The sequence below is a fragment of the Mesoplodon mirus genome, assembly GCF_964341445.2.
Source record: "Mesoplodon mirus genome assembly, chromosome: 3".
In the NCBI taxonomy this organism is placed as follows: domain Eukaryota; kingdom Metazoa; phylum Chordata; class Mammalia; order Artiodactyla; family Ziphiidae; genus Mesoplodon; species Mesoplodon mirus.
Genome location: NC_138978.1, coordinates 176,326,528 through 176,350,952, shown reverse-complemented (window position 1 = coordinate 176,350,952; position 24,425 = coordinate 176,326,528). Strand labels below are relative to the sequence as shown.

At 35.9% G+C, this 24,425-nt stretch overlaps 1 protein-coding gene across 20 annotated transcripts in view; it reads right to left on the bottom strand.

The window, feature by feature from the left end:
* CDC42BPA (CDC42 binding protein kinase alpha) overlaps nt 1-24,425 on the bottom strand; it is a 309,540-nt gene that overhangs the window by 61,499 nt on the left and 223,616 nt on the right. For all 20 annotated transcript variants that reach the window (XM_082612490.1, XM_082612482.1, XM_082612485.1 and 17 more), the window contains 5 exons: nt 18,592-18,716; nt 5,312-5,417; nt 4,734-4,882; nt 3,168-3,259; nt 751-827 (listed from right to left, as the gene is read on the bottom strand). In XM_082612490.1, the coding sequence (XP_082468616.1) occupies nt 751-827; nt 3,168-3,259; nt 4,734-4,882; nt 5,312-5,417; nt 18,592-18,716 (549 nt within the window). The remainder of the gene's footprint in view (nt 1-750; nt 828-3,167; nt 3,260-4,733; nt 4,883-5,311; nt 5,418-18,591; nt 18,717-24,425) is intronic.

Below are 24,425 nucleotides of genomic sequence, written 5' to 3'. Positions count from 1 at the left end.
AAGCAACAGAATCTCTGCCTCTAATCGTTCCTGCTAGAATGTAAGCTTCTTGAGGGGCAGGACTTTGTCAATTTGGTCACTAATGTATCTCCAGCACCTAGAACAGTGCCTTGCACAGAGACATACGATTATTTGTTGATTAAGATATAATCACTAACTTAAATTTTCTGACATAAAAATATACTTCATATTTTAATTTTTTTTCTAGCAAAGAATTTAAGTGCCAAAGAATGACAGAGTCATATAATCGCTATTTCATTATAATGGAGTGTGCCAAATAAAGTCTATGTAATACTTTTAACAAAAAGCATTCTTTTGGTATACTTCTAAAAAACTGAATTGATTTGGAACTAGAACCAGCATTGCCCTATTGTGAGCTCTGACATTTTCACTTGTTTTTTACTGTGGCTTTATGCTTTGGAGAAAAAAGAAAAGTGTCAAAATTATTTAAAGTTAGGATTTGTTCTGCACTTACTGTTCCTCAGGGAAAGAGATGAAATTTCTTTTAAATCTTATCAACGACCCACTTATTTAGATCGTTCTTAGATTTTTCTTAAACACAAGAAAAGTTTATGATTAAAGTTTCCATAACATTGCAGAACATATTCTTTTCCTAATACGTTTTTGCTTATATAAGATTCTAGGTCCTCTTATATGGGATGCAATAAAGGTTTTATTGAAAATAAATTTTAAATCACAAAGTAAATTTTAAATTGACTGCAGAGGATATATGAAAAGTTTAATACTTACTTCAAATTGATCCAGAGCATCGGTAGGCGTATTCAAAAATGCCAAGAAAGAATGCTGTGAGTCTTGGTGCTCTATACCTAGAAGACAGCAGCAACTTTTTTTAAAACTAGAACAATTTAACCTAATTTTCACGGATAACCTTTCCTGTCTGAATCTATTAAAAAGCTGCTCACAAACTACTGTATTTTAAAACCAATTAATATCATTAACTCCACATACTTAAAAAACTAAAATACATTAATGTTTCTTGGCATATCACTCAATAGTTAAATTACATCAGACTCCATGAAATACTTGTTTCTTGACTTACTTGAGTTCCTGAATTTCTTTTTCTATACAGTACACTGTAAGAAGCACATTAAATCTTTTGGTACTCTTGAGAAAATTTTTAAAATAGGACCCTGGTTATATCTGATTTTTCTAAGGTAATTTATCACCAAACAAGGTTTCCTTTTTGAAATACTCTCAACAAGCATATCATATATATTATTAATATAAATAATCTTTTATTAAAAAATGCAGTGATACAACAAACTTATTTAATTGTGAAAAAACTTTTGCTAAGGCCTCAATCTGATTTCATTTACTGTTTTATTGACAAAAATTGCATGAAATTAAAAAATTTTGTCTGAGAAAAACTAGGGTTGGCGAATGGGGACTCCAAACCCTAGCTTTTCTCAGACAAATTAAAAAAATTTCACGTATACCTCTTGACTATGGTATTAACTTTAAATACATGATTTCCAAATTAATTCTTAAAATACACATAATGATAAATACTAGGGAGGAAAAGGAGAAACAACCAACACACATTTTTGATCTCCATATCTTTTTAGGAACTGATATCAAATTATGTGCTTTTTGAATTACTCTCTAATAATATACCATAGTTGCCAGATAAGGCAGTATGTTCAGAAATTCATTCCATCATTGAATATTTATTGAGAGCCTTTTATTTGCCAAACCCTGTCTAGATACTGGATATATAATAGTAAATAAAGCAGAAAAACAAAATCCTTGCCCTCATTATATAAACATTACATTGTATTATTTAAGTAGACTATTACGTTACAACATATAGTGAAATTTTATTATTCTGCAACATTCAAAATCCAAATATAAAACCATAGCCATAGGTTAGCCTGCAATGTGATAAATGATTTCTTCTTTCGCAAGTTTAGATCTACTTTAAAATGATGCAATCAATGCCAACTGGTGTGTTATAGTAAGTCATACTCTTCGTTGGTCTCTTTTCTATATAAATTGCCTTTAGGACCACAGGTCCTCCATGTCTTATGTATTCTTTTTCCTCTACTCACTAAATAACGCAGCTCCTTCCACTCTTCATACATGAAAATTAAGCTTGATTCTCATTTTAGCATGATGCTTTGTACTCCTAATCTGAGTTCCTAATTCACTTTTTCTGGGTTCCTTCCTTCCTTCTTGTTCACTAGGAAATTCAATCAACAAAAATGTATCTACTACTTTTAATGGCTTTTTCATGTTAACTCCTTTGTGTGATTACCCTCTTTCCTCCACAATTTTGAAAGCAGATGCAGAGACCCAACCAGCTTTACGTCACTGTGTGTCATAGGACTGGGAAATGATAAGGCAGCACATAAGTACAACATAGAGCCAACTAACTAGTTCAGTATTCAGTCAGGAATACTGTCAGGAAAATGACTTTTTAACAACTATATATAAGAGATCCTTTCATTAAGATAATAACATTCTGAATTTAAAAAAATTAAATCTTCACATTCTTAATGTCCATGTTATGGAAAGAACATTGAAGTTCACATAATAAAGCTACCAAGCACTCTGAGTTACTCTTTACATTAATGAAAAAATGCTCAAGTAATGTTTTCAAGAAAATGGGAATAAATCCTGGAAAATTCCACAGGGCAAGCACTTTGAGTATCAAACATGGAAGAAGACACCGAAATGCCCAAATAATTCTTTGTCACTGAATTGCCTTTCTAATACTGGATTAGGTTAATCTTTAGTTATTTCATACATTATTTCGTCAACTACCCTGAGAGTGAATCTCTTATAACATTTGAGAATAGTATAAAGTATATGATAAAAACAAATTTTTCCAATCACAAAAATATTCTTCATGATATAGTCCATGGTCCTGAAAAAACAGTCAAATTTATGGCACAGTGAGTTTTCTGTTAAGAAATCTTTAAACAATGAGTATCAAGTAAAACAAAATGACTCAGGAGACTTGTCTACCAAATATGTGTGTGTGCGTGCGTGTGTGTGTGTGCCATATACACATACATCTATAAATGAGTGCCAGAACTGTGTATGTGAACAATTCTCCTGCCTACACAGTAGGCTGATTCTTGTATAATAAAATGTATTCATAACAGAACATTAAATCCTGGTTGATGCAAAACACATTCCCATACCCTTTTCAGATCTAAGCTCTTCAGTGTCCTTTATCAGCTGTTCAATTTCTGATAGCAGTTCCAAGTTCTTCTTCTCTGAATCTTTTAGTTTACTTAAGGGAAAAAAAGGAAAAATGTCATTATTTATATTGTTGGTTAGTGAGCCATCATGTATGTAGTTGAACTTAATTGGTTTAAATGTCAGCATGATAATGTAGGGAACTGAAAACTACTGCAGGAAGGACAAATCTAGCCTCTCATCTACGCTTGCGTAAATAAAGATTTACTGGAACACAGTCAGGCTCATTCATTTATATGCTGTCTATGGCTGCTTTTGTACTCAACAGCAGAGTTGAGCAGACAGAAACTATATGGCTTACAAGCCCTAAAGTATTCATTATCTTTCCTTTTATAGAAAAGTTGCTGGCTCTGAGCTACATTATTAAATTTAAAATGTCATAAAATCAAAGGTTAATTTTAGAATTGTTAGACTTCTTTCATAGAGAACCATGAAAGTGACTAAACTTGTAATTTTCAGTTTGACTCACATTCCTGATTTATGAACAAATGTGTAAATTTATATGTCCTAAGCATAAGAAGAAAGATCACAATTATTCCAAATTACAATACAGAGAATGACGTTTAGCAGTTCTTTATGTTGGGATCAATTCATATTCTCCAAAAACAGTTTTTTTCCATTTTCAATATTACACTAGCACATTTCAGTAAAACATACTTAATTTATGATTGGATAATTCATAGCAAGAACTTATAATTCAACTGGGGTGCTTCATACCGTTAAAAACCAAATTTATGGGACTATATTTCTTTTCATGACTGAATTCCTCTGCAACATTTGGTATTCTGAGCACCAAATGGATTTTTCTATTTACTTTTTGATTTGTAACATGAACTTTCTACTGTTCCTCTATATCACCTTATTCCTCTATAACTTATTCTTGAACCAATCCAATTACGAGTTTCCTTTTATCATTTATTTATTCAGAGTATGATTTATTCTACTGTTGTGATAAGAATGGAGGGAATGTATTCATTAGCTAACTGTCCTGGACCTGTGGGGGATACACTTTTTTAAATACATAACATGAAAGAAAGGCTAATTTAAGTATATTCTACCTTTATGAAATTTACCATCACTTGAAACTTCATTTGTAAAAATATCTATGGTAGAGGCCAGAATTTTCAGATGACTATATTTTGTTCTGACTCTATGCTGCAATTTTATACTAACGTGATATTCTTGAACAAAAGATTATTTTGGATTTAATAGAATAAAATTTGAGAGTGAATTTTACAAATAAGGGGAAAAGTAAATAACAGAATATTAATTAGTACTATTAATTCCACTTTAAGGACAAGTCAGAAACAAAGCTGTATTAAAATTACATCACCACACACAAGGCCTAAAATCATCAATTCATTTTCAAATATTCATAGTTTTTTTCTGGTCATCATTTAAAGAAAAAAAGGGATAGATAGGTAGGAAACTAAACACGTAACTTCGCTCCAGATACTTTTGGACCAAATTAGAAATCACTCTAGTGGGACTATATTATTCAGTCTTACCATTCTGTTATGATGTTAGACGCTTTAACTTTATTCAGCTCTTCTTGGATGGCCTGCTTAGCTCTTATTTCTGCATCCAGAGCTGACTGCAACTCCAGTCTAGCTGACATATCCAGTTTTGCAAAACGACGCATTTTCCAGGGCATATCCTATGAAATAATATGACTGAATTTTTAGCTCCATTCGATTTTATTTTTAACATTTAAGTTTAGTAATATAAGTGAATTTGGAAACTACTTAAAAGAACTATCTTTCCCTAATTAAAGAATTAAAGAGAACTATTACTTGTGAAAATATATTTATTTTTCATTAAATTCAGAAATAACTGTAGACTCACATTATAAATGCATTTATTTTTTATGGTTATTACCATTAATGGCTAGCCACACAAATTATAGTTAAGCAGCTATGTATTATAATTTCCTAAACTGGAAAAACGTTGAATGATTTCTCATGAAAATCTTTACAGTAGGCAAAGCCTAGACAAACTGATGTAAGTACTCAGATTTATTACAGTGTTTTCTGAGCCTTCCCACCGACTAATATAATAAGCCTGCTTGCTAAATGGCAGAGCTTACTGTTGCTCGGGTACCCAAGCTGGAGTTTCTTAAAGCTTCCAATTCTTCAGTCATTTTAGAAGCTAAGGCCTGAAGATATCCTCGTGCATCCTTTTCATCACTGACCCTAGAATACATGCAAATAAAGACAGAGATCAAGTACCAAAGTAAAACAGAAAACTTCAGTGAGATATATATTATTTTAAAGCATCATAAAGAAATAAGTGAAAAGTGACAGAAATTTAAAGATGTTCTTAATATCTTCTTTTAAAGGTCTACCACAGTACTACTATCTGTCAACAAGTGGGAAATGGTTTACTGAACTGTTCAGTTATTTACAGATAAAGGTGGCCAAGTTTAGAAAGGTCCAAATTATACATATCTGATAAATCAGTAAAACTTCACCCTTGAGCCACGGAATTAATACTCTTTTAATCTAACATTAAACATACACACATACACTCACATGATTTCTAAAGAATATTAAGATTTCTTATTAATTAGATTCCATTTTTTATCTTATGAAAACACAACACACCCTTCTTAAAACTGAGGTACACTAAATTTAGAAAGTTTAAAGTAGAATATTCTGTAAAAAACAAAAAATTCTGTGTTGTAATAAAGCTCTTTTGTTTTCTAAAATGGTCAATGATATAACAAAGAGAAAAGATTAAAGTCTACTGAAACTCAGTTTCTACAACTCCCCCCGCACTGCCCCGGCCGTGCCCCAAGGCATGTGGGATCTTAGTTCCCAGACCAGGGATCAAACCAGGGCCCCCAGCAGTAGAAGCTGTGGAAGCATGGAGTCCTAAACACTGGACAGCCAGGGAATTCCCAAAACTCAGTTTCTATTTACTATTTTAAGGCTATCTTGCTGATGTAATTATATGATTTTAGAGAGAAATGTTTTCAAATTATCTTCAATAAAATTTAGGTCGGGGCTTCCCTGGTGGCGCAGTGGTTGAGAGTCCGCCTGCTTGATGCAGGGGACACAGGTTCGTGCCCCGGTCTGGGAGGATCCCACATGCCGTGGAGCGGCTGGGCCCGTGAGCCATGGCCGCTGAGCCTGCACTCCGCAACGGGAGAGGTCACAGCAGTGAGACGCCCGTGTACCGCAAAAAAAAAAAAAAAATTCAGGTCATTGAATAGCCATGAGGAAAGTATATTTCAGGTAAATCAATACGTATCTGTGACGCATACAGCAGACAAGTTTAAATCTTGAGGCTTGATTCAGCATCTGTTACAATTTAAACTCCTGAGGAGTTAAATTTATCTGTCTACCTACATATCACTCCATATCTACATCTTAAAGAGGCCCTTTAAAAGGGGTTTGATCCCTTCTTCTCTCAGATGGGAAAGTGCTTTGGAGGACAATCAAAAGAATAAAGGAGCAAATAAAATCACTGTAAAGAAGTTGCCCACTCTAGTGATAGCTACATATTCGTAGGCTCTACATACATGTATATATGTTCATAGCTTTTTAAAGAAAAGTGGCTTAAGAAAATATTAAGAAAGTTTGTGTATTGGGATGCTGTTTCCTTCTAAAATTCTTTAACTTTGGACACCACAAGTGACCACAATCTTTTCATTTAATCACCTAATCTATAACATAAAGAATAAATATAGATGGGCGAAGATTGTTTTTCCTCCAAAGACATTTTTTATTTTCCTCTAAAGACACTCACAGAGTAGCAATTAAGAAAACTATATTACCATTTAACCAGGCTAATAGGCCTCAGCCAGTGCTGGTTTAGTATCTATCATAGCTCAGAGATCTTGGCTTATGCACATTTCCAGGAACCTATGAAATCCAGTGTGTTTTATTCACTTTGGAAATCAAATAACTCCAGGTAAATTGCTATAATGTTGTTTGAAATATCATATAAAAAACAATACCTTCTAACTTTGCTTTTTATTTACATCTTGAATACATTCACATTCCCTTACCACTGTGGTCTTCCACTAATTCTCAACTTCTGATTAAACCTATGTCTATTTTCCTGGCTACAAAAAATTACTGATGGGAAGGGTGACGAAAAAAGAAAAAAAAAAGACTCGGTCAACTACACGCTCATGCCATTTAAGTTCCACTAGGCCCTAGGTCTTGCACAACAATTCCTTTTCATAATCATTGTCTACTTCCAACCTAAATCTTAAAAACATTGCACTTTCCCCAACCCAACACCATCTCTTGCCCCTTCCTTCTAGGCCATCTGGTTAAGCTTACACTACTCATTCTCTTAACTATTTTATTTTTTAAACAGTTTTAGGAGGAGCTTCAAGATGGCGGAAGAGTAAGACGTGGAGATCACCTTACTCCCCACAGATACACCAGAAATACATCTACACGTGAAACAACTCCTACAGAACACCTACTGAACGCTGGCAGAAGACCTCAGACCTCCCAAAAGGCAAGAAACTCCCCACGTACCTGGGTAGGGCAAAAGAAAAAAGAAAAAACAGAGACAAAAGAATAGGGACGGGACCTGCACCAGTAGGAGGGAGCCGTGAAGGAGGAGAGCTTTCCACATACTAGGAAGCCCCTTCGCGGGCGCAGACTGCGAGTGGCGGAGGGGGGAAGCTTCGGAGCCGCGGAGGAGAGCACAGCCACAGGGGTGCAGAGGGCAAAGCGGAGAGATTCCCGCACAGAGGACCGGTGCCGACCGGCACTCACCAGCCGGAGAGGCTTGTCTGCTTGCCCGCCGGAGCGGGCAGGGCTGGGAGCTGAGGCTCGGGCTTCCGTCGGATGCCGGGAAAGGACTGGGGTTGGTGGCGTGAACACGGCCTGAAGGGGCTAGTGCGCCACAGCTGGCCGGGAGGGAGTCCGGGAAAAGGTCTGGACATGCCGAAGAGGCAAGAGACTTTTTCTTCCCTCTTTGTTTCCTGGTGCGTGAGGAGAGGGGATTCAGAGCGCCGCTTAAAGGAGCTCCAGAAAGGGGTGCGAGCCACGGCTATCAGCGCGGACCCCAGAGACGGGCGTGAGACGCTAAGGCTGCTGCTGCCACCACCAAGCAACCTGTGTGCGAGCACAGGTCACTATCCACACCTCCCCTCCCGGGAGCCTGTGCAGCCCGCCACTGCCAGGGTCCCGGGATCCAGGGATAACTTCCCCGGGAGAATGCACGGCGCGCCTCAGGCTGGTGCAACATCATGCCGGCCTCTGCCGCTGCAGGCTCACCCCGCACTCCATACCCCTCCCTCCCCCCGGCCTTAGTGAGCCAGAGCCCCCGAAATCAGCTGCTCCTTTAACCTTGTCCTGTCTGAGAGAAGAACAGATGCCCTCCTGCGACCTACACGCAGAGGCGGGTCCAATCCAAAGCTGAACCCCGGGAGCTGTGTGAACAAAGAAGAGAAAGGGAACTCTCTCCCATCAGCCTCAGGAGCAGATTAAATCTCCATGATCAACTTGATGTACCCTGCATCTGTGGAATACCTGAATAGACAACGAATCATCCCAAACTGAGGAGGTGGACTTTGGGACCAATGATATATATATATACATATTTTTTTTCCCTTTTTCGCTTTTTGTGAATGTGTATGTGTATGCTTCTGTGTGAGATTTTGTCTGTATAGCTTTGCTTTTACCATTTGTCCTAGGGTTCTGTCTGTCTTTTTTTTTTTTTTTTTTTTTTTTAGCATAGTTTTTAGCACTTGTTATCATGGGTGGATTTGTTTTTTGGTTTGGTTGCTCTCTTCTTTCTTTCTTTTTTTTAATACCTTAAAAATTTTTTTTAAATAATTATTTTTATTTTAATAACTTTATTTTATTTTACTCTATTTTATCTTCTTCTTTTCCTTCCTTTCTTCCTTCCTTCCTTCCTCCCTCCCTCCCTCCCTTTTTCTCCCTTTTACTCTGAGCCAAGTGGAAGAGAGGCTCTTGGTGCTCCAGCCAGGTGTCAGAGCTATGCCTTTGAGGTGGGAGAGCCAAGTTCAGGACACTGGTCCACAAGAGACCTCCCAGCTCCATGTAATATCAAACGGCAAAAAACTCCCAAAGATCTCCATCTGAACGCCAAGACCCAGCTCCACTCAACGACCAGCAAGCTACAGTGCTGGACACCCTATGCCAAACAACTAGCAAGACAGGGACACAACCCCATCCATTAGCAGAGAGGCTGCCTAAAATCATAATAAGGCCACAGACACCCCAAACACCACCAGACAGAGACCTGCCCACCAGAAAGACAAGATGCAGCCTCATCCACCAGAACACAAGCACTAGTCCCCTCCACCAGGAAGCCTACACAACCCATGGAACCAACCTTAGCCACTGGGGACAGACACCAAAAACAATGGGAACTATGAACCTGCAGCCTGCAAAAAGGAGAGCCCAAACACAATAAGTTAAGCAAAATGAGAAGACACAGAAATACACAGCAGATGAAGAAGCAAGGCAAAACCCACCAGACCTAACAAATGAAGAGGAAATAGGCAGTCTACCTGAAAAAGAATTCAGAATAATGATAGTAAAGATGATCCAAAATCTAGGAAATAGAATGGAGAAAATACAAGAAACACTTAACAAGGACCTAGAAGAACTAAAGAACAAAAAAAAAACAGTGATGAACAACACAATAAATGAAATTAAAAATTCTCTAGAAGGGATCAATAGCAGAATAACTGAGGCAGAAGAACGGTAAGTGACCTGGAAGACAAAATAGTGGAAATAACTACTGCAGAGCAGAATAAAGAAAAAAGAATGAAAAGAATTGAGGACAGTCTCAGAGACCTCTGGGACAACATTAAATGCACCAACATTCGAATTATAGGGGTCCCAGAAGAAGAAGAGAAAAAAAAAGGAACTGAAAAAATATTTGAAGAGATTATAGTTGAAAATGTCCCTAATATGGAAAAGGAAATAGTTAATCAAGTTCAGGAAGCACAGAGAGTGCCGTAAAGGATAAATGCAAGGAGGAACACGCCAAGACACATGTTAATCAAACTATCAAAAATTAAATACACAGAAAAAATATTAAAAGCAGCAAGGGAAAAACAACAAATAACACACAAGGGAATCCCCATAAGGTTAACAGCTGATCTTTCAGCAGAAACTGTGCAAGCAGAAGGGAGTGGCAGGACATATTTAAAGTGATGAAGGAGAAAAACCTACAACCGAGATTACTCTATGCAGCAAGGATCTCATTCAGATTTGACGGAGAAATTAAAAGCTTTACAGACAAGCAAAAGCTAAGAGAATTCAGCACCACCAAAACAGCTTTACAACAAATGCTAAAGGAACTCCTCTAGGTAGGAAACAGAAGAGAAGGAAAAGACCTACAATAACAAACCCAAAACAATTAAGAAAATGGAAATAGGAACATACATATTGATAATTACCTTAAAGGTAAATGGATTAAATGCTCCAACCAAAAGACATAGACTGGCTGAATGGATACAAAAACAAGACCCATATATAGGCTGTCTACAAGAGACCCACTTCAGACCTAGGGACACATACAGACTGAAAGTGAGGGGATGGAAAAAGATATTCCATGCAAATGGAAATCAAAAGAAAGCTGGAGTAGCAATACTCATATCAGGTAAAATAGACTTTAAAATAAGAGACAAGGAAGGACACTACATAATGATCAAGGGATCAATCCAAGAAGAAGATATAACAATTGTAAATATTTATGCACCCAACACAGCAGCAGCTCAATACATAAGGCAAATACTAACAGCCATAAAAGGGGAAATTGACAGTAACACAATCATAGTAGGGGACTTTAACACCCCACTTTCACCAATGGACAGATCATCCAAAATGAAAATAAATAAGGAAACACAAGCTTTAAATGATACATTAAACAAGATGGACTTAATTGATATTTATAGGACATTCCATCCAAAAACAACAGAATACACATTCTTCTCAAGTGCTCATGGAATACTCTCCAGGATAGATCATATCTTGGGTCAGAAATCAAGCCTTGGTAAATTTAAGAAAATTGAAATCATATCAAGTATCTTTTCCAACCGCAACTCTATGAGACTAGATATCAATTACAGGAAAAAATCTGTAAAAAATACAAACACATGGAGGCTAAACAATACACTACTTAATAACCAAGGGATCACTGAAGAAATCAAAAAATACCTAAAAACAAATAACAATGAAAACACGATGATCCAAAACCTATGGGATGCAGCAAAAGCAGTTCTAAGAGGGAAGTTTATAGAAATACATCCTACATTAAGAAACAAGAAACACCTCAAACAAACATCCTAACCTTACACCTAAAGCAATTAGAGAAAGAAGAACAAAAAAACACCCCAAAGGTAGCAGAAGGAAAGAAATCATAAAGATCAGATCAGAAATAAATGAAAAAGAAATGAAGGAAACAACAGCAAAGATCAATAAAACTAAAAGCTGGTTCTTTGAGAAGATAAACCAAATTGATAAACCATTAGCCAGACTCATCAAGAAAAAAAGGGAGAAGACTCAAATCAATAGAATTAGAAATGAAAAAGGAGAAGTAACAACTGACACTGCAGAAATACAAAGGATCATGAGAGATTACTACAAGCGACTATATGCCAATAAAATGGACAACCTGGAAGAAATGGACAAATTCTTAGAAATGCACAACCTTCAGAGACTGAACCAGGAAGAAATAGAAAATATAAACAGACCAATCACAAGCACTGAAATTGAAACTGTGATTAAAAACATTCCAACAAACAAAAGCCCAGGACCAGATGGCTTCACAGGCGAATTCTATCAAACATTTAGAGAAGAGCTAACACCTATCCTTCTCAAACTCTTCCAAAATATAGCAGAGGGAGGAACACTCCCAAACTCATTCTATGAGGCCACCATCACCCTGATACTAAAACCAGACAAAGATGTCACAAAGAAAGAAAACCACAGGCCAATATCACTGATGAACATAGATGCAAAAATCCTCAACAAAATACTAGCAAACAGAATCCAACAGCACATTAAAAGGATCATACACCATGATCAAGTGGGGTTTATCCCAGGAATGCAAGGATTCTTCCATATATGCAAATCAATGTAATACACCCTATTGACAAACTGAAGGAGTAAAACCATATGATCATCTCAACAGATGCAGAGAAAGCTTTTGACAAAATTCAACACCAATTTATGATAAAAACCCTACAGAAAGTAGGCATAGAGGGAACTTTCCTCAACATAATAAAGGCCATATATGACAAACCCACAGCCAACATCGTCCTCAATGGTGAAAAACTGAAACCATTTCCACTAAGATCAGGAACAAGACAAGGTTGCCCACTCTCCCCACTCTTATTCAACTTAGTGTTGGAAGTTTTAGCCACAGCAATCAGAGAAGAAAAGGAAATAAAAGGAATCCAAATCGGAAAAGAAGAAGTAAAGCTGTTACTGTTTGCAGATGACACGATACTATACATAGAGAATCCTAAAGATGCTACCAGAAAACTACTAGAGCTAATCAATGAATTTGGTAAATTAGCAGGATAGAAAATTAATGCACAGAAATCTCTTACATTCCTATACACTAATGATGAAAAATCTGAAAGAGAAATTAAGGAAACACTTCCATTTATGATTGCAACAAAAAGAATAAAATACCTAGGAATAAACCTACCTAAGGAGACAAAAGACCTGTATGCAGAAAATTATAAGACACTGATGAAAGAAATTAAAGATGCAAATAGATGGAGAGATATACCACGTTCTTGGATTGGAAGAATTAACATTGTGAAAATGACTATACTACCCAAAGCAATCTACAGATTCAATGCAATCTCTATCAAACTACCACTGGCACTGTTCACAGAACTACAACAAAAAATTTCACAATTTGTATGGAAACACAAAAGACCCCGAATAGCCAAAGCCATCTTGAGAAAGAAAAACGGAGCTGGAGGAATCAGGCTCCCTGACTCCAGACTATACTACAAAGCTACAGTAATCAAGACAGTATGGTACTGGCACAAAAACAGAAAGATAGATCAATGGAACAGGATAGAAAGCCCAGAGATAAACCACGCACATATGGTCACCTTATCTTTGATAAAGGAGGCAAGAATATACAGTGGAGAAAAGACAGCCTCTTCATAAAGTGGTGCTGGGAAAACTGGACAGCTACATGTAAAAGAATGAGATTAGAACACTCCCTAACACCACACACAAAAATACACTCAAAACGGATTAAAGACCTAAATGTAAGGCCAGACACTATCAAACTCTTAGAGGAAAACATAGGCAGAACACTCTATGACATAAATCACAGCAAGATCCTTTTTTGACCCACCTTCTAGAGAAATGGAAATAAAACGAAAAATAAAGAAATGGGACCTAATGAAAGTTAAAAGCTTTTGCCCAGCAAAGGAAACCATAAACAAGACAAAAAGACAACCTTCAGAATGGGAGAAAATATTTGCAAATGAAGCAACTGACAAAGGATTAATCTCCAAAATTTACAAGCAGCTCATGCAGCTCAGTATCAAAAAAAGAAACCACCCAATCCAAAAATGGGCAGAAGACTTAAATAGACATTTCTCCAAAGAAGATACACAGATTGCCAAGAAAAACATGAAAGAATGCTCAACATCATTAATCATTAGAGAAATGCAAATCAAAACTACAATGCGATATCAGCTCACACCGGTCAGAATGGCCATCATCAAAAAAATCTACAAAAAATAAATGCTGGAGAGCGTGTGGAGAAAAGGGAACCCTCTTGCACTGTTGGTGGGAATGTAACTTGATACAGCCACTATGGAGAACAGTATGGAGTTTCCTTAAAAAACTAAAAATAGAACTACCATACGACCCAGCAATCCCACTACTGGGTATATACCCTGAGAAAACCATAATTCAAAAAGAGTCATGTACCAAAATGTTCATTGCAGCTCTATTTACAATAGCCAGGACATCGAAGCAACCTAAGTGTCCATCAACAGATGAATGGATAAAGAAGATGTGGCACATATATACAATGGAATATTATTCAGCCATAAAAAGAAACGAAATTGAGTTATTTGTAGTGAGGTGGATGGACCTAGAGTCTGTCACATGGAGTGAAGTAAGTCAGAAAGAGAAAAACAAATACCGTATGCTAACACATATATATGGAATCTAAAAAAAAAATGGTCATGAAGAACCTAGGGGCAAGATAGGAATAAAGACACAGACCTACTAGAGAATGGACTTGAGGATACGGGGAGGGGGAAGGGTAAGCTGGGACAAAGTGAGAGAGTGGCATGGACATATATACACTACCAAACATTAAATAGATAGCTAGTGGGAAGCAGCCACATAGTACGGGGAGATCAGCTCGGTGCTTTGTGTCCACCTAGAGGGGTGGGAGGGAGGGAGATGCAAGAGGGAAGAGATATGGGGACATATGTATAACTGATTCACTTTGTTATAAAGCAGAAAATAACACACCATTGTAAAGCAATTATACTCCAATAAAGACGTTTAAAAAAAAAACAGTTTTAGAGGCAAGTCTCTCATCTTTTCTTTGGCTAAGTCAAAATAATCAAGAAATATTTATTAAATACTGATTATTATGTAGACATATTAGGAAGATTGAAGAAGACATATAAGACATGGTCCTTAAAAAGTTTGGCAGTCAGCACAGACTTAGCGAACTTATGGTTACCACGGGAGAAGGGTTGGGGGAGGGATAGATTGGGAGTTCGGGACACTGCTATAATTAAAATAGATAACCAACAAGGACCTACTGTATAGCACAGGGATCTCTGCTCAATATTCTGTAATAACCTAAATGAGAAAAGAATTTGAAAAAGAATAGATACATATATATGTATAACTGAATCACTTTGCTGTACACTTGAGACTAACACAACATTGTTAGTCAACTATGCTCCAGTATAAAATTAAAACTAAAAAAAAAGTTTGGGAGTCAGGACACATATAGTAGAGTGATTAAGAACTTGATTCTTTTTTTTTTTCAACTTTATTGGAGTATAATTGCTTCACAGTGATGTATTAGTTTCTGCTTTATAACAAAGTGAATCAGTTATACATATACATCTGTTCCCATATCCCTTCTTGATTCTTGAGTCATATAGAACTAGGTTCAAATCCTAGCTCACTGTTTAGCAGTTGTGTGTCTTTGGATAAGTCATTTACCCCCTCTAACTCTCTGTTATCTCAGTTATAAGATGGGAATAATAATAATACCTACCTCATAGGACTGTTGTGATAACTAAATGAGAAAACATGTGAATTTTCAGCCTAATGCCTACAACATACTATTTTTTAATCACTGTAAACTATTACTACACAGGAATGAAAATTAATGAATGAGGAGTGTTTCAAATAATGTGAATGAATTTAAACAAAGGAAAATAAAAGTTTCACTATTGAAACCCTTTCCTGATTATTAAAACATTTTCCTGGTTTTCTTACACAGCTGTTTCCTCTACCTTCTACTATTATCACCCTCACCATTATCCTTCTTTCTATTATAAAACCCAACAACTTCAATGGCCTTATTTACTAGAAATTAAATTCCCAAATTTATATTTCTAATCCTAACCTTTAAGTCATCTTTTCTAAAGCATATTGGAAATCTCCATTCAGATCACTCAGAATGATCTCAGACTCACCGACAAACAAAAGAACAACTAAAATTGATTATATCATCCTCCCCAAAGCTGGTTCCTTCTCCTGACTTTTCTTACTTCAGTGATATCAGCATTTCCTTAATTTCTCCAATACAGTGTTTCAGAAATACTAATTCCTCCTCAACTCTTGCCCTTCATTTATAATTAAGTCCTATAGCTCCTTCTTCCATAATGTCTTCTCCATTTGTGCAGCTTCCCCCAAATTTCCTTCTATTTCATGCTGAACACTGCTATGAAGAGTTACCTTGCAATGCATCACCTCAATCAATTCCAAAATGCTTTGCAGAAAAGCCTTCTCCTTCTTCTTATAAATAAATGAAGTTCTGATTCTTACCCAGTATTCATGTTAATTGTGCTGCAATAACTTTATTGGTCTTATTTCCTACTATTCTTTTATAGGAATAGTAGCACCCTTTATTGAACTCAGTGTCTTCAGAAAATGCATTATAGTTCCACTGATTACCCCCAACTTTCTTTAGCACCCAGTCTGAAGTAATTCTCCTCTATACTCATATAGAAAAATCAGTATTTGTACAATACATAAGACAATTTACATTTAAGTCTTGTTACTTATATCCAGCTCTGATCACATTAGTTTTTAAACTTTTAAATGTTACACTATAAGCTAGTACTGGAAGGCAAAGTACCCTATTTTACAGACCTTTCTATCTCCTATTATACCAGAAGAATGCATTATATGTGAGGAGATACATCTAAAAATGAATCTTATGGACCAGCCTATTACTTCAACCTCTCCTTGTAGTACCATTTCAAAGAGAAAGTGAAGTCTTCTGATGAGTCAATGGTGAGAAGAAAGGTCCCTGTTCCAATACAGTGTGAGCAACAAGGTCTCCTTGACCTAAAAGGTTTTCTTTCACATGAAAGAGGTATTTCATAGGAAAAGGCAGAGGGAGCAGAGTAACAAGGCCGTTAGAACTGCATTCAAATGAAGTCTTATCTACAGCAGTGTTTGTTTTATTTTAAAACTGTTAATTTGGCCAATGCAGAAACATCTAAAACACTGCATATCACAAGCTTCCAAAACCTTGTTTTGGCATTACTTCATTTTTTAATATACCAGATTAAAAAACCAGGAATAACCTGAGACTTCTGACCTTTATAAGCTTGCACAGAATATCTCAGAGATATAACTTTCAAGTAGGTGAGAACTCTGAGAACAGTGAGTATATCTTTTACTTTTAGCCTATTAGGTATTTAATAATTTATTATCTAATATATTAGTCCATTTCTAAATAATAGCTTTAATGCAAAGTGAATTCATTGTATTCCTGATTTCTTCTGCATATTTCACTTGAATGTGAAATGTGTAAAAAGAGCGCTTTGTAGTATCACACAAAAATTTTCATCTTCATCCTTTCTACTAACCCTTTCCAGATAGTCCATATTTAAAGCTTCTTTACTAGAACCACTTCCCATTCCAGCTGAACCCATCATGCAATCACTTGAAAAGATCAGTGGTCTAGGATCTCAGGCTTTGGCCAAATCAGTTTTGTCTTCTGTAAAGTCATTTTCATTAACATCTTATTACAAATTTGATTACATAATAATGGAGTTACAAATGAAAAGTCATAATGTTTGATATTGTAAGCACGGCTAAAGATTTAAATGATTTGCTTCAGAAATGTAGAATTTATGACAAGGATCTCAATTAAATATAATGAACCATTAACTGTACTATTTGGAACACAACCATATTTCCACAATTTGGGCATTTTCCTTCAGATATGCACTCAACAGTCACATTCATAAGCTAAAGTGGAGTTAACATAAGAGCTCTATAGTTAAGCCAATATCAAAATATTTGAGTCATTTGGGTAAGATTACTTAAAAAGGCAGTGTTTATTCACTTATGATTTCATTTAAGAAGGAGGGTACTAAGTTGGTATAAGCAGGACAAAATGCTTAGAAAACAAAAATAAGAGCATGATAAACTAACATTCTCACCAAATTATTGGTCTATAGATATCTGAAGAAACCAGTAGTTGTTTATATAAATAAAACATCAATAACATGCTAGAAAAGAGTCAGAAAGTTAAAAAAGTAAATACAAAAAGTTAGGCTATTTGCATTAGAAAATAAAGTCCCTGTTGGATTCTACTTTCTTCAAGTATTATAAAAATATACAAATTTTTACAAATACCAGAACAATCATTTGAGTTAATTAATATGAAAGTTACTAAGGCAATTATCCTAAATTAAATCCTAGGGGCTTAAAGAACAGTTGATAAAACTAAACTGTAACCATTTAATGTTTTAAAAATGCCATGTGTGAATTAGAATTAGTCTGTTATAATTATGAAAAAGGTGAAAGCACATCTTCAGCTTGTAAAATATTCTCCAGGCTTTCTGTTTCTTAAAGTAATCACAAATACAGCAATTTTGATCTTAGAAAGGAACATCGATAGCTAGTGAATGAGTTTCTTCAGTTCTTTAAGGACCAACTGTCTTAGCAGACAATAACATTTTCTTTTCTTAGAAAGAAATATCAGCTTCCAATGAAACTGTGTAAAAGCTGATATGGAATATTTGATGGAGTTAGAGAAAAGAGGAAAATAACAGACAACATAGAAGAAGCATAGACCAGTAATAAATATTCCTCCTGGAATTCATACCAACTTGACTATATGGCCAAAAATTACCCACAAAAACAGATTTAAGAGAGTACTCACCACTGAATTATTTCTGTGATTTGAGCTTCCCAATGTGCAACTGATTCCTTCTTGTCTGCTAGATCTTTTACCTCTTCTTCTAACTGCTGGTTGCATGTACTTAAGTTCTCATACAAAGTGGTAAGCTGAAAGGCAGTTTTAAAGACGTGTGACTTTTAGGAACAGGAATTCAAGGTGCTCAGATGCCTCTTGTTAAATCTGATAACTCAAAAATGCTTGTCTTTCTGATTTCCTATTATTATGCACCTCTGTTTTGGAAACATCAAGTACTCTGAATTCTCCTTCTGCCTTTGCTTTTCCCATACTCCCCATATTGAATTGGTTCCATCTGTGAACATTCTCCATTTGCCTGAAGAACTCCCCAGTTCTGTTGGTAACAACACCTCTCATTTTTTTGTCTGAAAATATCTCTATGTCATCCTCTTTTTAAAAAAACTTATATAATTTCAAGCATATACAAAAATGAACAGAAGAGTATAAGTGAATTCCCATGAGCCCATCATCACTAACTTCAACAATTATCACCTCAATGTCAATCTTATTTCATTTGTACTCCTGTCTTCTTACCCTTTCCTCCGGTATTATTCTGCAGCAAATACCAGACATCATATAATTTTATCCATATATATTTCTGTGTATATCTCTAGAAAATAAGGCTCCCTTTTAATGTATGACCACAATATCATTATCATATTTAAACAAATTTAACAAGTTTCCTTACATTATCACATAGCTAGTAATCGTTCAAATTTCCAGTTGTCTCAAAACATCAAAAGACTTAACAGTCTGTTAAACTGAATCATACCAACAAGTAAACGTAACTTAATGGTTGCTCTATCTTCTAAGTCTTTTTTACTTATAGGCTCCAGATTACTCCATTGGGGCTGCTGTAGTGGAATATCACAGTCTGAGTGGCTTAAACAAGAAACATTTATTTCTGATAGTTCTGGACGCTGGGAAGTCCAAGATCAAGGCACCAGCAGATTCAGTGTCTGGCAAGGGCCCACTTCCTGGTTTATAGATGATCGTGGGATGAGGGAGCTCTGTGGGGTCTCTTTTATAAGAGCACTAATCCTATTCATGAAGGCTCTATCTTCATGACTTTATCATCTCCCAAAGGCTATACCTCCAAATAGTACTAGGTGTCAACATCTGAATTTTGGAGGGACACAAACATTTAGTACATAGCAGTTCCCCTCCAACACTTTAATTTTTCTTGTAATTTATTTGTTGAAGAAAGTAGGTTGTTTGTCCTGCAGAGTTCTCTACAGTCTGAATTTTTGCCTTCATTTTTGAAAGACACTTTTTGTTGTATATAATTTTCTAGATTGGCAGTTATTTTCCTTTCTATTCCTTTTTATTATTTATAGATGTCATTCCTTTTTATCCTGGATTCCATTTTTTTCCGTTGTAAAGACAGCTTTAAGTTTAGCTTTTGCTCCTTCGAATACAATGTGTCTTTCTTCTCTGGCTGCTTCTAGGATTTTCTTTGGTTGTTGGTTTTTAGCAATTTTTCTATAATGTGCCTAAGAGATTTAATTTCTATTTATCACTTTTAGGGTTTGTGGCATTTCTTGAATTTGTGGCTAAATATTTCTCAGAGGTTTTGGAAAATGATGGGCCATTAACTCTGCAAATACTGCTTCTACCACAGTCTTTCTCCTCTCCTTCTGGGAAAGCAAATATTTGTATGTCATCTTTTCATCACGTCCCCTATGTCTCACATCCTCGTTTATGTATTTCTGTCCTTTTTTCTTAATATATCTTTTAAAATTTATTACTCATTTAATTTATTTTTGGCTGTGTCTGGTCTTAGTCGTGGTGCACGGGATCTTTGTTGTGGTGCATGGGCTCTCTAGTTGTGGTGTGCAGGTTTTCTCTTCTCTAGTTGTGGCACACAGGCTCCAGGGCACATGGGCCCTGTAGCTGTGGTGTGTGGGTTCCAGAGCACATGGGCTCTAGTTGAGGCATGCAAGCATGCAAGTAGTTGTGGCATGCAGGCTTAGTTGTCCCACGGCACGTGGGATCTTAATTCCCTGACCAGGGGTCGAACCAGCATCCCCTGCATTGTAAGGCGGATTCTTTACCACTGGACCACCAGGGAAGTCCCTGTACTTCTGTCCTTTTAAATCTATATCCAGACTTCAGTATGGCAAGTTTTTTATTTACCCCTTCCTTTCTTTGGTTCTTTCCAATCCACTGTTAAAATTTTCTGTTGGGATTTTTCATTTATTTTATTTTTCACTTCTAAAGATTTACTAGACTGTTTTGTATAGATTCCAGTTGTCTGCTGAAATTCTTCATCATGTTTATTTTCTTGAATATATCATACAGTTATTTTAAAGTTCAATTAAGAAAATTCCAATACTCGGAATTGTGTGGGTCTGTTTATACTGACTGCCTGGTTTTCTTCTCATTTATTCTTTTCTTACTTTGTTTTTGCTATTATACTTTCATGTCTTGGTTTTCTTTGGTTGTATCTCTTGGTATGCATTGTAATTTCTTACTGCATGCCACATATAGTGTATGAAAATTTTAGAGATAATTTGAGGCTCTATATAATATCTTCCTCCAGAGACTGCTTACTTTTACTTCTGGTAGGCAATTAGACAGATCATGGATTCAGTTACTTAGAGGCTGGGTTTCAGTCACTGAGAGGGCTCATCTCTCTCTGGTTCACCCTTATTTCTAAAATGTAGCCTTTTTGATGAGTTCAATTGAAAGCTTGAATTGATTACCAAGGATTCTGCACCTTGGTGGGCATTGATATTCAGTTTTTCTCTCTAAACTTGTGCTACTGTGGAATACTGTGCTCAACTTCCTGGATTCTCTGCTATAGCTTTCATATCTGCAAATGCCTCAAGAGGAAAACTGGCACTGAATGCTGGGCTCATCTCTCTGTACTACTCCTTTCTAAAGGAACTGGGTCAGTAAAGTCTCGGCTGCCTTCTTATCTCTCCAGTGCCTTCCTGCAGATGAATACTTCCAGGCAGTATTGCTACAATATTAAAAACATTTTTTTTAAGTCCAGCTTTATAGCTCTTCTTGGTGAGGTGGTAGGTATGATGTAAGCTGATCTGTCACAGAAGCAAAAATTCTTGTTTATTTAGTTTTTAAAAGTTAATGATAAAATATTTGCATACAATTTTTATTTCATGGTTACATTTTTCTGATAAATGGTCTCAATACGCCATTAGTTATTACTATTCCTTTCTTCCTTTCTGATATATTTGTAGAGACATTGTGTTAGTTTTCTTTCTGATTACTCAGCTTGAAGGAGACGAATTTTTCCTACAAGAATTATTTACAGGTTTGTGAAGATGAGGGGCCATGTGATGGTTAAATTTATGAGTCAACTTGATTGGGTCATAGGGTGCCTAGACATTTGGTCAAACATTTTGGTTGTGTCTTTGAAGGTGTCTCTGGGTGAGATTAACATTTGAATTGACTGACTGAGTAAAGCAGATTACCTTCCTAATGTGGATGGTTCCCATTCAATCAGTTGAAGGCCTGAATAGAAAAAAAGGCTGACCCTAGTAAGAGGGAACTCCTCCTGCCTGACTTGCTTTCAAGCCTGGACATTGGATTCTGTCCTTGGTCTCACACTGAAACAGTGGCTCTTCCTGGGTCTGACATAAGAAACTATTGCTATGATTTACATCAGAGAATGTTTTGCCTATGTTCTCTTCTAGGAGATTTATGGTATCATGTCTTAATATTTAAGTCTTCAAGCCATTCTGAGTTTATTTTTGTGTATGGTGTGAGGGAGTGTTTTAACTTCATTGTTTTATATACAGCTGTCCAGCTCTCCCAACACTACTTGCTGAAGAGACTGTCTTTTCTCCATTGAATATTCTTGCCTCCCTTGTTGAAGATTAATTGACCATAGGTGTGTGGGTTTATTTCTGGGCTCTCCATTCTGTTCCACTGATCCATATGTCTGTTTTTGTCAGCCAATACCAAGCTGTTTTGATTATTGTAGCTTTGTAGTACTGTCTGAAGTCTGGGAGAGTTATGTCTCCAGCTTTGTTCTTTTTCCTCAGGATTGCTTTGGCAATTCTGTTTTTTGTTTTTTGTTGTGGTTCCATATAAATTTTAGGAATATTTGTTCTAGTTCTGTAAAAACTGACATGGGTAATTTGACAGAGATCACATTAAATCTGTAGACTGTTTTGGGTAGTATGGCCATTTATTATTCCAGCACCATTTGTTGAAAAGATTGTCTTTTTCCCATTGAATTGCCTTGGTACTTTTGCTGAAAATCAATCAACCATAAATATGACGTCTTATTTTTGGACTCTCTACTCTGTTCCATTATGCCAATGTTACCGTCTTCTGATTACTATAGATTTACAGTAAGTTTCAAAATTCTGTAGTGTAAACCCTCCAAGTTTTGTACCCCTCGCCTCCCCTCCCCCGCACCAAATATTTTTGCTATTGTAGATGTTCTGTATTCCCATATAAATTTAAGGATAGGCTTGCCAATTCTAACAAAAAAGCCTACCAAAATTTTGATAGTTATTTCCCCAAATCCATAGATCTATTAGGAGAGAACTGCAGTCCTAAAAATATGCAGTATATCTCTCCATTTGTTTAGATATTCCTTAATTTATCTCAGTAATGTTTTGTAGTTGTCTTCCTTTGGTTAACTCTGGGAGCTCTGAAATGACTGTTTTCAACAACTGTGTCCACTTTGAAACTTTTTTTTTCTTGAGCGGATTCATCAATCTCTTCATGTTAGCATAGCCAGAAGTCTACCAGTTATTTTGGAGAATGTTTTTTGCAGATGCAGTGTCTTCACTAATTCCTACAACACATCCTTTTCTGATCACCGTTGCTTTTGACTTGCAATTAATCTGTGATTGGGGTTTCAGCTGGAGATTTGCAAGAGGAGGAAATACAAATTTTTGCACTGTCATGTTACAGTAGTTAAAAGGAGTCTTAAATAGATGTGTTTAGTATTTGTCAGGAAAAGTTAATCTTTTCATTCTTACTGAATTAAAGCACAGGGGCTCTGGAGCCAGACTACCTGTGTTCCAATCCCATCCTGCCACTCCCTAGTTTTGAGATTACAAGAGTAGCTTAATTGCCCTTTGCCTCAATCTCCTCATCTGTAAAATGGTAGGAACAATAGGGTATACCTCACAGAGTTATTGTGAGAATTATATGGTTTATATAAACTAACTCAGGAGAGGGCCTGCACAAAGTAAATTCTACCTAAGTATTACTTCATTTTGCATGTTTGGGAATGAGAAGGTTTTACTATTTGTAAATTGACATATCTGGCTTATGATAATTTTAAGACTACACAGGAATATGGAAAAATGCTCATTTTTTAAATGAAACGGCAGATTAGAAAATATAATGTATATATGACTGAAATTATGTAATAATACATATACAACAAAACCTGGAAAGGAACATATAAAAGTAAAATAGTTGTTTCATGTTAATGAAATCATAGGTAACTTTTATGTTGAATATTTTCCATATTTTGTGTAATTTTGCTTTTATGTAAAATAATTATTTAAAAACAAGATACAAATGATAATATTTTCTTACTGGAAACCATTTACTTCCACTCCTTGGCAATATGGCTAATTTTACTTGCAATAAGTTACCTTTAATAGAAACTTTGAATACAGACTTCTGAAAATATCAACAAACTTTTTTCTATTTCCTTTTTAATTTTTATTTTTGAAGTTAAAAAATCTGACTATGAGAATCTATTAGTTATATACGTTTCAAAATTAACATACTAATTGCTTTTTGGTTTCTATATCTGAAGTTCTGTTGAGAAGTAATTTGGTTCTCTTCAAGCAGGTTCCCAATGG